This window comes from Bemisia tabaci, chromosome 10, assembly GCF_918797505.1.
Source record: "Bemisia tabaci chromosome 10, PGI_BMITA_v3".
Classification (NCBI taxonomy): domain Eukaryota; kingdom Metazoa; phylum Arthropoda; class Insecta; order Hemiptera; family Aleyrodidae; genus Bemisia; species Bemisia tabaci.
Genome location: NC_092802.1, coordinates 11,437,925 through 11,451,033, shown reverse-complemented (window position 1 = coordinate 11,451,033; position 13,109 = coordinate 11,437,925). Strand labels below are relative to the sequence as shown.

Sequence of the window (13,109 nt, the reverse complement as noted above, 5' to 3'; positions counted from 1 at the left end):
ACTAATAGCATCTTCGGAAAGTGCCAAACTAATTCTTCAATCGATTGAGTATTAAGAGGATTTTAAGTAAATATCGAATGTACATACGCAGAGCAAATCCAAAGCGATAAAGAATTTGCATAACATGATTACTTACTTCGCGCCTACCTCCCAACAAGTCACAATTCAAAATGCGAATTATAGTGCACACCGACGCTGTTTGATTTTATGTTCCACCACACTCAATTTAAATGAAATATGGACTGAATTAAGCAGAAAGGAACCAACCCACATTTTGGGGAAAATTGAGTTACGAGTGGTTTTGAACTGAACCACTGCTCTACTATCTATCGCCAAAAATTCAAAGTTTTTGTTGGAGCAAATTTTGCAGAGATTGAACTTGAAGTTTATCTTTTACATTGAGTCTTATGCAGGAGCTAAACTTTGAACCTCCTTTTCTCTGTTCGATCCCGATGTGGCTTGGTTCCTTTCTGTTTAACTCCGTCCATATGATACTTTTACACATGTGTTCAAACAGTGCTATACACAGTTTCAAGTACGGACCGAAAAATGCGCACCTCTCCGTTCCAATGAAATTTCAGAATCTCAGATTATATTTTATTTTTCGCATGACGTAACTAACCAATACGTCTCTTTGAACTATTTTTGCAACCACTTTCGAATGAATAAAGACAATTCGCAGAAATTTGGAAAAAAATGTTGGTTTCCCCTTTGACTCTTCTTTGAATTCATAGCTTAATATTTTTTTAACTCATGAGATTAGTTATAATGCGGTTATGCACTCCCGTTGAGCAACGTTGATCTACTTTTTTGTAAGTTATCACATCTTCATCACCCTCTTAGATGGTAACATTAAGTCGAAGTCAGAGGTGCTTGTTTCGATTAAATAGAAATACTCGCATTTTTGTGGGGAAAAACACATTGATAGTGAATTTTCCCTCTCCAAGTTATGCTATTGGGGGAAACACTAGTCACGAGCAATCAGACAGGCAGGCAACTGTAGACGCGTTTCGGAACTAATTGGATGTATCATCAGCGCAACTTCCTGCTCTTCTGTTCCCAAGCTCTCAAGGGAGTTAATTTTTGATGAGGATTGACGATTGATGACCCATGAGTAGCTCCTTCAGCGTGCAAAGATACTTCCTAGCGTGGCTTCTAAAGCCAAATAGTTGCATCATTTAAAACCCCAATGAACCATGTAGTGGAGTGGATTATTGACAATGAGTAGATGCGATTTCTTGAGATGCTTTGTTTAATGGGCAGTGACGGCGCTTAAAAAACGCCTTCACTGTGAGAAGATACTTCCTAGCGCGGCTTCAGAGGCCGAATAGTTGCATCATTCAAGAATCCCAATGAACCATGTGGCGGAGTAGATTATTATTGAGTAAATGCGATTTCTTGAGAGAATTGTTCAATGAACAGTGATGGCGTTTAAGAAACGCCTTCACTGTGAAAAGATACTCCCTAGTTCGGCATTAGAGGCCGAATAGTTGCATCATTTAAAAACCCCAATCAAGAACAAAGCGGCGTTGATTATTGAGTAAATGCGATTGCTTGGGATAGTTGTTTCAGGAACAGTGACGAAGTGTAAGTGACGCCTTCACTGTGAAAAGATACTTCCTAGTGAGGCTTCAAAGGCCGAATAGTTGCATAGTTAAAAACCCTAATGAACCATGTGGTGGAGTCGATTATTGAGTAAATGCGATTTCTTGAGATAATTATTTTATGTGCAGTGATGGCATGTAAGCAACGTCTTATGGAAATCACATGGTGTTGTAATTCAATTTTTACTATGGCCCTGGCGCCCCTGGCAAGAACAACAGTTAAAATTTGCTTCTCAATAACTCTCAAAGACCGCTAAAATTATAGTCCAGGAAAAAGTTTTTGTATAATTTTTAAATTGAAATTTTCGCAGAAAAAAAGTCTATGAAAAAAACTCGTGTACTTTTTTGGAGAATTTTGATAATTTTTTTTTTTGTTTTTTTTTTTTAAAAAAGAACCAAACCTAACCTAATCTAACCAACCTAACCTAACCTAATCTAACCTAACCTAACCTAACCTAACCTAACGACTGGGTGGATGCATCCCAGGTGGATGCAACGTCCTGATCCCGTCTTGTTTGTCTATAGCTTTGTCTATCAGCTTCAACAATCACCCCGCTCAGGGGCCCGCGCCAGCCACCGTCAGGAGCCCAAGCGGTCGGTGCGGAACTTTCTTCGGGTACGCTATGCACCGGTCGGGTCCCGGTCGCACGTGGAGACTCACGTGAGAATGCGCGAAATCGCGAGTCAGTTTGCTTCTCGACGCTCCACCAAGCGCACGCGTTCGCCAGCGCACATGCTCGTCAGACTCCGTTCGCGATCTCCCGCGGTTTTTTGACGCGCGTTTTGACAAAATCCTAGGTTACAATATTAAAGTTCCAGTATTCTTTTTAACGTTTTCAACATATTCCTTATTTGAACACTTATGATTTTTACAAGTCTAGGTAAATTAACTATGCAAGTTGACTTTATTATTTTTCCTCGTTGGAAAACAAATCGTGTTCGATTTTACTAAACGGAGTTTTATATTGAGGATTTCGGTTGGTTTTGATCAGTGTGAGATACAACTTGTATCACGCATCAAATTTGTAGTTGAAGTGCTCAAAATCTGTGAAAATATATTTACGTCGAACTTCTTTCAGGGAAGGAAGTGTTTTTCTGAGGTTCAGTTTGTTTTTTGTTTTTCTTTAAAAAAAAGACGATAAAGGAAAGGATGCCCTGTGACATTTGAATTAAGTAAACCTATTTGTCGTGTTGACACTGTGCTGGAGGTGCTAAAATTAGACCTTGTAGTTTGGCGATCTTGTTTAAAGAAACTTGTAGGATGAAGTTAATCAAATGTTTTTAAAATAAATAAAACGGACGATTCAATTATGCTTTAATTGATTAATTTTCTCTGTGATTGTAATCCACTAGCACACAGTAGCACCAAATTAGAATCGTGAAAGCTCGATCAATTTTATCAACAAGTAGAATTTTATGTATCGCTGGCAGCAATTTGAGAAACACAACAAGTGCAATCAAGTGACAAAGTGACACTAAATGGGTAACTCATCCCTTCACAAGTGTAATTTTTTTGGGAGCTCATAAAATTTCAACGGTTTTTGTGCGACCAGTGTTTTACCGAATTCCAATTAAAAACTCAAGAATTAAAAAAAGTATTTTCAATAAAGCTCGTTCAATTTGGAAGTGTGGGCCGTCGTGAAATATTTTAAGTTACCCAAAAATATCTTTGATTGACTGACATCATGATACCAATCACAAGTGCGAGATGAATTCAGCGACGAATGAAGGATTTGCAAAGCGGTAAAATTGTTGGTGCGGTTTGAAACTGAAAAATGTGAGGTTTGATTTTCACTGACCGCTTTTGGATACAATTTTTTTTTTGGCGTGGCGGAAGATGACGAATTTAAATACAATCAGAATCGTCGTTCTTGGCGGCAGCAGATGTGGAAAAACAGGTAAAGTACTTTTTTTAACTTTAATCCTGCATCACTATGCATGTATATACGATGAAAAATGTTCGGTCTAATGGACCGTAGAAGTACTGTTCTATCTTGGTCATAGGTACTATTCGGTTCATATAACAGTATTTTTGGGTCTGGTTACTGGTCTATTATTCAGCCAAACCCTTCCTGCGACCCGGTTCATGATGCCAAACTTTTAGTGTATTTTCCGAAAAAAATACAGTGTTGCATTCTCTCATGATGTCGGGCCCAGACCTGAGACCTTGTGATTTATTTATTTTTTTTTTCGATTAGTTTGGTTTCAAAGTACGGTTTCATGAATCAAAAGTACGCTTAATGAACGAAAGTGCTTGGCCGCCGATTAATAACCGAGCTTTTTTTCTCCGTGAAATTTTTGGAGTGATATCTTTTTTAGGAAGATGGTGTTCGGATTCAGAAGAAAGAAACAGATAATTTTTTTACAAGAATTTTCAAAATGATCCATGCGATCAGCCATTTAGTCAGTTCGTCTGTGCCGGGAAAAGACTGGCGGGTTTAAATCTTCGAAGCAAAACTGAAATGTTTGTAACAGATAAAATATCCATTGATATTCTGAATACATTTTAGTGCATTAAATAATCGTCTCACAGGTTGAAATCTTATCAGGTAAAGTTAAAAAGATCATGGAAAAATTGAATCGGAGAATATACTCTCAAAAACCTAAATTTTCGCAGAGCCGTCAGCAACTTCAAATACTTCTACTGACGTCTTTGAGGTGCCTCATGAATCGATCAAAATAAGGGCAAAAAGTTCACAATGATAAATACATGTAAAGTTTCGACAAATCTTCAAAATTTTCTAGGGGAGGGGAAGGGAGTGAGAAGGTTCCTTTACCTCGCAATCCTTTCAAGACTACCCCAAACACGTACAAGCTTCTTCCTTATGACTTCAGTATAATCTACGGAAGTAGAGATAGTTGCTATGGCTTTGAAAACGAAAAAAGCACAAGTAACATCATGAATGTCTTTCAGCGATTAAGCGGAAATATTCCTCGTAACTTTAAGGGATAATTGGAGCAAAGCCTCCTTCAACTGAAGCGACTCACTCATAATTCCATCAAAACATACTCAAAAATTTTTTGTGTCCCTAAAATTGGCTGATTGTTACAAGGATTTTTATACGCATTACAATTACGGAAAATATGTTGCATTTTAAAGACATGCACTGTACTCCCTCTTTGCAAGAAAGAAACCTGGAAGTTAAACAAAATAAATGAATAAAAAATTTAAAATTACGGAAAAACCGCATGGTGTATGTTTCAATTTTCCTCAAAAATTTCGTCATAAGACTTAACTGTATGCGAGATATTTTAGAGGTTGAAATGAACTTATACATTAGGCTCGTCTGTACTGACGTACTAAGGAAGAACGCCAAATGAACATTCAAGAGTTGCCAAATTTCCCCCGATAAAACATGTATTTTTGACGAAATTTATGCCGATTTTTCTTTGAAATTTGCATATATTTTAGATTAAATTGCGAAAAAATTAGTCTGAAAAATTGGAAGGAAAATATTTACAATTTCCCCAATCGATTCGTATTTTATCAAAGGAAATTTTAGCAACGCCTGGAGGTTCATACCGCGTTTTTCCTCAGTATGGCAGTGTAGCTTCAAACACTGGAAAAAAAACACATCGGATCTAGAGTCCAGACTCTTAAAAACATCGACAAGAAAAAATACTCTTGATTCAATCAGAATCTAGCTTAAATCAAGAACCAAGCCTCTTGATTTAAGCGGATTTCGTTTTGATTCAAGCAAAAATCCGATTGAATCAAGAGTATTTTTTCTTGTCAATGTTTTCAAGAGTCTAGACTCTAGATCCAATGTGTTTTTTTTTCCAGTGAACATTAATCTTGCACGATGAAGGTACTTCTAAAGGGGATATATCTACAGCCCCTAAAAATCTAAACGAAATATCGTTAAACGAATTTAGAAGAGCCTTCAGCTTTGAATCTCCACCGCTGAGAAGCTCTAATTTATTTCTGGATGGTCAGTCCTCCCAGACACCTCCTCCCCCTTCACGCACACACACTTAACGGCCATTAAAAATACTTTAAGACGTTTCAAGGGAGATCCACCGCACTCGGCACCCGGCGGCCGTTCCCTATGTCGGTCTTTGACGTTTCAATTCGTATTGTTCCCTGCTCGGGATCGGATAATGATCTGAGGCAAATAAAAACACGGCTCGTAAAACAAGGTTGAGGACCTTGGGCCAAACATTCGAATGGATGCAACGCGCGGTGCACTGGGGTTAAGTGCGTAGAAATAAGGCAGGGTTGTCAGTATGCATACACTGGAAAAAAACACACTGGATCTAGAGTCCAGACTCTTGAAAACATTGACAAGAAAAAATACTCTTGATTGAATCAGATTCAAGCTCAAATCAAAAGAAAATCCGCTCAAATTAAGAGGCTGGGTTCTTGATTTAAGCTTAAATCTGATTGAATCAAGAGTATTTTTGCTTTTCGATTTTTTTAAGAGTCTGGACTCTAGATCCTATATGTTTTTTTTTTCCAGTGTACAAAAGTCGACGGTGAAACTTTCAAACCACGTACCTCGATTTGCAATGTCGCAGACTTCCTGCCATACTTTTTTATACACTGAAAAAAAAGATTGCACAGGAAAAAAAACCACATTGGATCTAGAAACCGGACTCTTGAAAAAATTGACAAGAAAAAATACTCTTGATTCCATTGGATTTTTGCTTGAATCAAAACGAAATCCGTTTAAATTAAGAGGCTTGGTTCAGTGGTGCTTGATTTAAGCTCGATTCTGATAGAATCAAGAGTACTTTTTCTTGTCGATGTTTTTAAGAGTCTGGACTCTAGATCCTATGTGTTTTTTTTTCCAGTGTTGTACAATTTACCATTCCTTCACGCTATATTTCACACGATTTAGAGTCAATTCTGCCAGATTTTCATCCCATCAATTTCAATTTAAAGTCATTTTAGCCGATCATCGGTCATTTAGTCACTTTAGAAAACCGCTAAATTCCAAGAGAATTTGACTGGTTTGCAACACTGCACCCATTTCTATTACATACAAAGAGAAATATATACATACTTGTTTTGATTGCACTGCCATAATAGTACTGAATTAAATTACTCAAAAGTTTACCATTGCTACGTTACTGGCAGATGTTCACACTAAAAGCATAAGAATCAAAGTAAGGTGAGAATCTTTTTTTATTTTCACACCTTTTTTCTTTAATATGTGGCAGCTTTGACGAGGATGAGAGTGCGACTGATTTGCCTCGGTAATGACCGCTAGTTGCGCCGTATTGGTGGTCTTACGCAACACGCAATGCGCTTCACATCACGCGATCTTGTGAGGCGACGCGAGATATGCTCCTGCCACGGCGGTAAATGAGAAAATATAAATAATTTGATCTCTTAATAGGAAATTCAAGGAAACGCAGATTCAACTAAACGATTTTAGGTATGGTATAATCAATGCAGGGATAAAAGTCACTAACCCAATTGAAAAAAAAAAGAAATAGAAAAGAAAATCATTGCTATCAGCCTTAATCTAAATTTTTAGAAATCCGGGAGTAAAACGCGAAGGCAGATGAGTGTCTGTGGCCATGAGAAGAAATTTTTACTTACAGGAGCGATGAATCATTTTTTCTAAAATTAGGAAAGTAATTCAAATTTCAATTTAAGTTGGAATATTTGACAGTTTACCCAGGCACTTGACAAAATACCTGATTTTGCTGTATGCCTGTTACATATGCTTAAAAAATCAAAATGCGTTTCTTTAACCAGCACAACTCACCCTGCTAAAAATGGTGAGTACAAGTGAGTAGAAAATCTAAGTCATGTGAATAGAATTTCAACTCATATGAATAGAATTTTAACATATATAAATAGAGTTTAAATTGTATGAGCAGAATTTCTCCATTCAGTTTTCGCCAACTTCTATGACCAGAGATTCCAACTAGAGATTTCAAGTCACACGAGTTCAGCGTTGAATCTACCGTGTCCGATATCTCAGAAACTAGTCACCGCATTTAAAAAATCAAAAGAACAAAATGTTTTTATTTTTTAAATTATAAACAGCACTTCTGAAAAATAAAAAAAAATTGAATTCATATGAGTTGCGCTTTTCTACTCTTATTATGAGTAGATTATTCTAGTGATATGAGTAGAATTTCTTCTCATATAAGTAGGATTTCTACTCATATAAGTGGAAAGTTCTACTCATGTGAGTTGGCGAATTCTGAATAGCCTACTCGTCATTTTCAGCAGGGATATCCATTCCAATTTTCAGGAAGCTGATCACTCGAGATTGATATCACTTGCCATTTAAGTTTCGGCCACAGTTCTTCAGACAGTTCGCGGCGGCCCTAAATTCCGGCGAGTGGCTCAAGTTAATAAAGTTGGTCCGGGGAGAAGCTCCTCGTCGCGTCGCGATGTTAATCTCATAGTGTTGGCTATAATCCGATTGCAGCGCTCCCGTGCACGACGCTGGAGCTGAGTATGGAAACTTGCTCGTTCCCAACATCGTATTAACATTCCATCCACGTCTATTTATCCTCCATCTCACTTAAATCCCTTTCTTCTTCGGCAATCTCCAATACACGCACACAGCTTCATTTTCGCTCGTCGAGAGAGGTCTCTATCGGTAAAGGTGCGAGGAGGGTAAAGTGCGAGATCGGTAAAGGACCGGGAGAAAATACACGGGGCAAAAAGTGTTTGGGGTCATCCCCCAAAATGGAGAATTTGTACACGAATTTTGAATTGCTTCATCTGAAAGTGCCTAAAGAACTGATTTTGCAGTATTTTTTATAATTTTTTTCTGCAATGGGAAATAGTATAAAATTATATTTAAAAGTGAGAATAAAAAATCTCCGATACGCGCACACAGCTTCATTTTCGCCCGTCGAGAGAGGTATGTATCTATCGGTAAAGGTGCGAGACCGGACCGGGAGAAAATACACGGGGCACAAAGTGTTTGGGGTCTTCCCCCAAAATGGAGAATTTGTACACGAATTTTGAATTGCTTCATCTGAAAGTGCCTGATTTTGCAGTATTTTTTATAATTTTTTCTGCAATGGGAAATAGTATAAAATTATATTTAAAAGTGAGAAAATGCACTGCCTAGTGACGTCATCTGACGGCATTTTCCAATTGGATTGCATTTTGCAAAAATCAACCAAGAGCATGGTAGTGTTGCTAAGATTGTGCAGCTTCATCCTTTGCAATAAAAGTACTAAAATTATGCAAAAATATAAAATTTACATGGTAATTATTGTCTTCAATTTACATTTTTTAGGGTGTAAAATAGCAACTTTTTATAGATGATCAGGTTTTTCGTCCATGGCAAAAGAAGTTGCACAATCTTAGCAAAATTGCAATGCTCTTGGTTCCTTTTTGCAAAATGCAATCCATTTAAACAAATGTATTTCAGCAGATTAGGTTATTTTGTCATATCTCTTCCAATAATTGTTCAATTTATGAACCAAAGGTATACGCGTGTTCAGCCCACGTGGTAAGGTCAACTTAAACACGGAATTCATCAAATTGCAAGCGATTCATCAGACACCTACAAATTCTCCATCCCCGCATGAGACCACCCGAGAAAAGGACCTGTTTAAGGCATGCCTATAAACACGGTTCTCTGTAGTATTACCAGCAGAGGAATTAGAAGGATCGAACACACCTAGTTTCGCCATGATGTAAACAATAAACGAAAACGAAACCAAGAATAAGAGGGAAAGTAAAAGATACGAATCTTGTCTCGCAGGAATACGAATGCTCCCACTTTCGATGCAACGCGAGTTGAAACATCGTTGTTATTGACGGATAACCTCATCTAAATAATTTCACGATGCAGTTTCAATGCAAATTATGATGCGACACGCTTTAAAAAGAAAAATTGCAGTGGCGTGGCGTGAACGATCGAGTATCGATATTTCCTCATTTGTAGCTATGGTAAAGAACCGATTATTGAGATGTTGGCTGCGAACACCCTGTTTATCGATCCTTTTCCATAGGTCTAAACGGCAGACCAATCGATATATCGCAAAGCATGCCACGCCACTGAAAAATTGAGTTTATTTACGCGTCTCGAGGAAACTCTGAAGCACTTAAAACGAGAACAAAGGGATGTCGAAGTTCTTCGGAGAGGGAGAACTGCACTGCCTTGCTAAGGTAGAACGCCGTATGGGCCTTCAGACGTTGCCAAGTTACCTTCGATAAAAACCGAGTTTACCAGGGAAATTGCGAATATTTCCCCCAAAATTTTCGGAAAATTTTGTACGTAACTTAACACTGAAAAAAAAAGTCGCTTGGATCTAGAGTCCAGACTCTTGAAAACAATGACAAGAAAAAGTGCTCTTGATTCAATTGGATTTTTGCTCGAAACAAAAAGAAATCCGCTTAAATCAAGAGGCTTGGTTCTCCGTTTAAGCAAAATCCGATTGAATGAAGAGTACTTCTTCTTGTCGATGTTTTTAAGAGTCTGGACTCTAGATACAAGTGACTTTTTTTCCTAGTAAATCGCTGAGATATCTGAAAGTTTAAAGGGAAAATAAGCATGAATCTCGTCAAAAATACATGCTTCATCGAGGGAAATTTGGCAACTCTCGAATGTCCATACGATGTTTTTCCTCAGCACAGGAGTGCAGGGACAAGAAAAGCCCCTCGTCCCTCTCATTAGCGAAGCTTTTGAGCGTGGCACTCAGGAAAGAGTTAATCTTAATGTAAACATCTCGTCGTTCTTCTGACGTAAGGTCGTATCTCGATTTCTACATGAACCCTGGAAAGCATAGGGTCATGCGGAGAACAAGGATCACGGAGAAATTGAAGTACGCTCTTGCGTCAGACACGTTGTCTCCCACTGAGCATTCATGGGCAGGTGATTGATTTTTTACCATGTTGCCAATTGTGGTGTGTTTCTTGCTTCTTTACTATGGGAGAAAGAGAGCGATGACTATGGTTACCACGTTCCTGGTTATTGCTGGCAAGACTCGAGGTTGTGCTTGCAAAGAATTTTTACATCCTTTAATAAGCAATAGAGAATTTGCAAGTGTCCGAAATTTGATGAATTTCGTGTTAAAGTGGAAACTACTGAGTGAACTGATACCCTTGGTTCATGAATTGAACAATAATTGGAGAAGATAGGACAAAATGATCTCATCTGCCACAATAATTTTCAAAATCTTCCAAATACAATGAAGCTGGCGAGAGAGATTGTTTTAATCTGATAATGGACCACTAGACAAGGTACGAATTTAAGCAATCTGATACGTGTTTCTTAACCAGAATTTCACGTAGAACACGATTCACACTACGAAAATTACCGAAATCAACTTCTAACGAAGATATTAACGTTTTTATTTCGCACTGATTACGAGGAATTTGAACTGCCCGCTCGCAAGAAACTCAAAGCTCTACGTGAGTCAAATCGCGCACTACAACGGTTTCAGCAAGCTTCTCAATCGAGCAATGTTCATTTTCCACCATGTGTTGTTCAAACTATTGGTAATTTGCTATAGCTGAGCCAAAGTGTCAAGATTGAAGTTGAAGATTTTTACATCGCAGAGACTGTCATGATAAACATTTAGCGCGCGATGTGAATCACGTAGAGCATTGAGTTTTCTTGAGCGGGTGGTTTGAATTCACGCATCAAGAATCATTAAATATCTCCGTCAGGAGTTGATTTTGGTAATTTTCGTTGTGCGTATCGTGTTCTACGTGAAATTTTGGTTGAGAAACATGTATCAGAATGCTAAAATTCGTACCTTGTCTAGTGGTCCATTCATCATTATTTTACCTTTTTTCCAAATATCTTAATACAAAACTATCATTATAGGTACCGTTCATATCCCGCAAAAAACCATATTTGTCTGTAGATAGCTGTGAAGTCTTAAAAACTGAAAGAGCAATAGTTGCAGCTACAAAAAAAAAACTCCTGCAAATTCTCTGTTGGATATCCGCAGTACGTTACTCCCTCAACTGGCAACGCTCTACTGCAGCGGGTTAGTATCCTATTTATTCACGCTCCCTCTGAGGTGTGTGATAAATACGATGCAACTATTTATGACGCTTCATTCCATCATTTGATTCTAGCCTCACTTGAACTGCAGCTTCGGAAATGACTCCACATCCGCTGCCATGTATAAATATTCTCAGAAACAGAGACAATTAATTATGGCATCAATAGAGGAGAACTCTCTCATCTCTACTCTACACGTGTCTTAATATTGTGGCTAGTAGATACAAGTGGCGTTCTCTTCATGTGCAATAGAGAAGCACTGCTTCCTTCAAAGACTTTGAGAATATTATTTTCGTATTATATTCTGTATTAAATTAATTTTAATTTTACTCAGTTTTAGTTGTAAAGTCAACTATTTATATAGTTTTAATTGCAAATAGAGGTAGTTTATCGACGGTGTAAGTTGGCAATCACATATCTCTGAAAATCTTCGCCTATATTTTATTTTTCAAAGTAGAAAAAATTGACTCCATTCCTTGAAATATTTGCAAAATTTTCTTCGCACAGAGAAGAAAAATCACGGCAGTTTTCACGAATTACCGTTGAATAGTTTTCCGTTTAAAAAATAAAGTATGACAGGAAGTCTGCGACGACGCAAACCGAGATATGTAATTGCCGACTTACACCGTCATTATGTTTTACATGAAAGAACGAGGAGGAAAATGAGAAACAAGGCTAAAAATACATTATAAAACCGAAACATTTCGGCTCAAAGCTAAGCCATTTTCAGTCGGAGAAAAATACTACAAAATATAACAAAATTTATGAAAAAATCTGAGATCTACAAGATGGCGGTCGAGAATATCAAACGAAATCACTGCCTACTTCTTTAACTGAGCCTTCACCAAGTACTTTGATTGACTGAATCTAAAGCAAAGTTTGAGTGAAATCCATGACAAATTTTAGACGTTAAATAATAAAATATGACCAGTAAAACTAATTTCGATCGACGTTCTTGTTTAATCTAGTTGCACCGTTATGCCTCTCGGCAATGAGAAAATTGTGTTTTTATTGCACATTTCGCGAATTAAAATGAAATAGGGAAGTACTACTTAAGTGTTGAGTATACTGAAACATGGAATTTCCCACCCAGTCTGTAAAAGAGTCGATGTTAATGGAAGCGCTGTGTTTTATGACCTTCTCTTAAGTATCTTCCTCGGAGGAGATCGTATTTGTTCCTTCCTTCAGGAGCATAACTAGCGATGAGCAAGGTAAATTTACTCGCCATTGAAAACATCAGTTTTAAATTAGCGTTGTCACTGTATGATTTGGACTCACAATAAACTTTACATTATGCCGATGACCATTCAAGCATTGTTGTCGATATTGGTGTATATCCATTTGTTGATGTTACGAGCAGGTAGATATACACGAACTAAAGTATTGCCCCTTTCTGGCATGATGTAACGATTTCGTCACTTTGAATTTTTTTGTTTTTTAAAACTAGAATCATTCCTCTGTGGACTCTTCAATTATTCCTTACCCATTGATACTTTACCATTAAAAAACTTGAAAACATTGATAATGTTACTCTGCAAGCTTGTAGGGTGAAAAAAATTAGGTT

The 13,109-nt window shown here is 37.6% G+C and overlaps 1 protein-coding gene across 2 annotated transcripts in view; it reads left to right on the top strand.

Annotated features, from left to right (window-relative positions):
* The first annotated feature begins 2,132 nt into the window (after positions 1-2,132).
* LOC109044693 (ras-related and estrogen-regulated growth inhibitor-like protein) overlaps positions 2,133-13,109 on the top strand; it is a 214,140-nt gene continuing 203,163 nt past the window's right edge. Inside the window, exon 1 of one of the 2 annotated variants that reach the window (XM_072305300.1) lies at positions 2,133-3,502. In XM_072305300.1, the coding sequence (XP_072161401.1) occupies positions 3,442-3,502 (61 nt within the window). In that variant the 5' untranslated portion in view covers positions 2,133-3,441. The remainder of the gene's footprint in view (positions 3,503-13,109) is intronic. The other variant, XM_019062521.2, reaches the window with a different exon arrangement.